Source organism: Drosophila santomea, unplaced genomic scaffold (genome assembly GCF_016746245.2).
Source record: "Drosophila santomea strain STO CAGO 1482 unplaced genomic scaffold, Prin_Dsan_1.1 Segkk21_quiver_pilon_scaf, whole genome shotgun sequence".
Taxonomy (NCBI): domain Eukaryota; kingdom Metazoa; phylum Arthropoda; class Insecta; order Diptera; family Drosophilidae; genus Drosophila; species Drosophila santomea.
In genome coordinates this window covers 92,277-96,161 of record NW_025318953.1, presented here as the reverse complement: position 1 = coordinate 96,161, position 3,885 = coordinate 92,277, and the positions used below count along the sequence as shown (strand labels likewise).

Below are 3,885 nucleotides of genomic sequence, written 5' to 3'. Positions count from 1 at the left end.
GCGGCAGGTCCGTCAGTTCTGGGACAACATCGTGATAGAGCTGTATGTCAATGAGGAAAGTGGGGAATTCATCGCCGAACGATGCTTTAAACTACGTTACTGCTTCTGGCAACTTCGATTCAGTTTTGATTGCTAGGACGTTTTTGGGTTTTCCAAATTATTTGTTAATATTTTTTGGCTATTTACTCGAAATAGTAAAATTTTATGAAGTTAGAAAATTAAACGTGAATAAAAGTTATTAAAAAAAAATATGGCGGCTTCGCGGCAACTGCATTTCTGACCGAGTAATTTCTCTGGCATTGATTAAGTTTCTTGCACATGTAAGAGATAGGAACTTCGTCACCTTCGTCATTTATCTGCATAAGCACGCCACCAACGCCGGTGTGACTGGCGTCGCAGTGGATATAATACGGCCGTTGAAAATATGGGGTACGTAACACTGGGACATTACAAAGCTGCTTTTTTTAATTCTCAAAAGCTTCGTTAGCTGCCTTGCCCCAATTAAAACGTAGTTTTTCTTTCAACGCATCCGTTAAAGGTGCTGAGACAGAAGCATAATTTCGAATAAATTTCTGGTACCACCCAGTCATACCCAGGACTCGTCGCAATTGCTTAATAGACTTAGGAACAGGATAATCTACGATAGCGCTTATTTTACCCATATCCATTGTGATTGCGCCATTGCCTACAATAGCTGACCTCCTTTCTACAAAATTTGCTTTTGTGAACATTGATGGTTAATCCAGCTTTTCTTAGACAAGATGCTATTTCTTTCAGAACTAATACATGTCGTTCAAAGGTATCGGATCCGATCAAAAGGTCGTCTAGATATATAAATACTTCGTTTTTTAAAGTGCATGGAATTATTCGGCCTATTAATTTGGACATGGTTGAGAGCGCGTTGGTAAGACCATATGGCATTACGTGAAGTGGTAGAGAGGTCTACCTGGTACCGTAAAAGCTGTTTTATCACGCGAACTTGTCTCTAGTGGGCAACCGGCTTTGGCAACCGGCTTAGGATGCCATCTATGATGGGCATTGGATAAGCATCCTTGCGTGTCACTTGGTTCACCTTTCGACTATCTATACATAATCGCACTTTTCCGAGTTGGCGGACCAATACGACAGGGGAAGACCACGCACTGGTATACTCTTCAATAACCTCTAAAGCAAGCATGCGATCCAGTTCATCATACATAAGTTTTTCGATAGCTGGTGACACAGGATAATGTCGCTGCTTGATAGGTACGGAATCGCCAACGTCAATGGAGTGGTAAAGCATGGTCGTTCTTCCTATACCCTTGTCGGCAAAAGAAGGAAAGCATTAAACTACGGCGTCAAGTTGCTGTTTTTTTTTTTCTTCAGTCAGAAAACGAACATCGTTTAGATCTACTGCTGAGAGATTACTTCCTGGACTAGGTTTCATTTTATCATATGGTAATAGCTGATATTCTGCCCAAAAATCGAACCCTAAATAAAGTGATTGCTTTAACAAAGGTACGATGTAAAAAGTAATATCCTTGGTCATATTGTTGTACTGAATTTCTGTGCGAATCTTGCCCACGGTGTTTTGGGATTTTCCATCGGTAGTATGAACAATACTTTGAACAGGTTTATAAGGACACTTTTCTATCAGTATTTCTTCGGCTAGTTTTCCACCTATACAACTAAAAGAGGCACTAGTATCCATTAATCCAGATACTGATCGGCCAAGAATTTTTACGTCTGCGTATGGTCGTACATCTGAGGCAATAATTGCTGATAACAAAAACCGTTTTTCGATTTTTATCTGATCAAAAAAAATCTTTAATACGCTGTGCAGATCGCGAAGGCTGTCTCTGATGTTTATTGAGAGATTCGCCGGGTGGACCTTATTCGGTTAAAGGATAGTCTGGTTGTTGAGACAAATCAGGGAGAGAGGGTACAGAGCAGCTATTGGTTACTCCCTATTGGCGGCTTTCGCCACCACTTGTTTGTGTGCCCCTTTCAAAGGTGCACGGACTCGGTAGTTTTTTGAGCGACAATGAGGGTGTGGCGCCCAGACTGGCAACACGGCGTAAACAAGTACTAACGCCAAGACCTTTCCTGGATGACGATATCTTCTGATATCGTCAGACTGGCCACTCTGGACTTCAACCCCGCCGCGCAACAAGCTTACGGCATCAAGTCAACATTATATTGTATTTGGAATTAAATAAAGCAGTAACTACTTAAGTTACTATATTGGTGACCCCGCAATAAACAAAATGAATACCGGAGATTGTTCGCCTGCACCGCCAACTTCGCCTGACGCTGGTGAAATTCAATGCGGCAACAGCGCAGGCACCGTTATTCCTGTCGTCGAGTCGGTTGGCGTCATCAAGCTACCGCCTTTTTGGAAGCAAAATGCGCGGTTATGGTTTGTGCAGATCGAAGCGCAATTTCAATGCAGCCGCATTTCTTCAGATAACACGCGCTACTACCATTTAATCAGTGCTTTGGATGCTGATATAATGACTGAAGTATCTGATGTTCTGGTGCAACCCTCGGAAGTCAACAAATACGAGCACCTGAAGGAGATTATCATCAAGCGCTTTACGGAATCACCGGACAGACAGTTGCAGCGCGCGTTGCTGGAGCTTGACCTTGGGGACAAGAAGCCCTCGCAGCTCCTTCGGCAAATGACAACTCTTGCTGACGGTCGCGCGTCTGCAGACGCCTTGCGAGTCCGCTGGCTCTCTCAGCTACCGCAGCACGTACAACGGAGTTTGAAGCTCCTACGCTCAGCAACTTTGGAAGCGCAAGCTGCACTCGCTGACGATCTCATGGAAGAGGAATCGGGTTCTTTTGTCATGGCTGCTGGGCCCTCCTCGGCACAATTCAGAGGCAACACCCGCGAATACCCGCCGGCAGCTGGCACAAGTGTCGTGGACGACTTGAAACGCGACATCGCTGCCATCAAGGCCTCTTTAACTCATCTCCAGAACATGCAGCCCTCCAGCCATTCTTGCCCAGCCGATCGCAACGAGCAGCAACTCCGATCACCACGTGTCTGCTTTTATCATGCCAAATTCGGACCAAATGCACGAAAATGCTCCTCGCCCTGTGCCTGGGTGCCACAGCAGGGAAACTAAAGAAGCTGTCATCTGTTCAGGCGACTGGTGACAGCAAATCTCCAAGCACTCGCCTCTCAAAGGAGTACCGACTTCACATAATCGATCGTAATACCAACATAAAATTCCTTATTGATTCCGGATCAGTCATCTCACTCATACCTGTTTCGATAATCAAGGGAATGCATCGTCGCAAAGACGACTTCAAACTCTTCGCGGCCAACACGTCTATAATTGATACATACGGCACGCTAAATCTAACTTTTGGTCTCAACCTACAGCGTAAGTTCACCTGGTCGTTCGTCGTTGCGAACGTCCAATCAGCAATCATCGGAGCAGATTTCCTCACGCACCACGGCCTCATCCTCGACCTCAAGGGTAAACGCCTTATGGATCCCTCAAAAGCTGTTTCGACCAAAGGAGAAGTTGCAGAAGCAAACTTTACAACGTTTCTACAATCAACGTGCAAAGTTCCAGTGGAATAGATCGCCCGTACTCCAATCTTCTTAGTCGCTTTGTGCAGATCACTCGTCCTAATGCGCCTTTAGCAACCCGCATTCATAATGAGGTTGCGCATTACATTCAAACAACTGGCCCACCTGTTTTCGACAAGCCAAGAAGGCTGACAGGCGAAAAATTAAAAGCGGCACGCCGGGACTTCGATCTCTTACTCCAGCAAGGAGTGATTCGTCCCTCCAGCAGCCAATGGGCCAGTCCTATTCATTTGGTCCCCAAGAAGAGCAGCGAATGGCGCACTACTGGTGATTATCGTAAACTTAATGCTTCCACTATT

At 45.3% G+C, this 3,885-nt stretch overlaps 1 protein-coding gene across 1 annotated transcript; it reads left to right on the top strand.

Moving 5' to 3' along the window:
• The first annotated feature begins 2,246 nt into the window (after nucleotides 1-2,246).
• Nucleotides 2,247-3,113, top strand: LOC122756575. The gene has a single exon (XM_044006671.1). The coding sequence runs from the start codon at nucleotides 2,247-2,249 to the stop codon at nucleotides 3,111-3,113; it is 867 nt and encodes a 288-aa protein (XP_043862606.1).
• Nucleotides 3,114-3,885: the final 772 nt, after the last annotated feature.

Bases quoted from the DNA above. Each gene is read 5' to 3' on its own strand.
- LOC122756575 (XM_044006671.1), top strand. From the start codon at position 2,247: ATGAATACCGGAGATTGTTCGCCTGCACCGCCAACTTCGCCTGACGCT.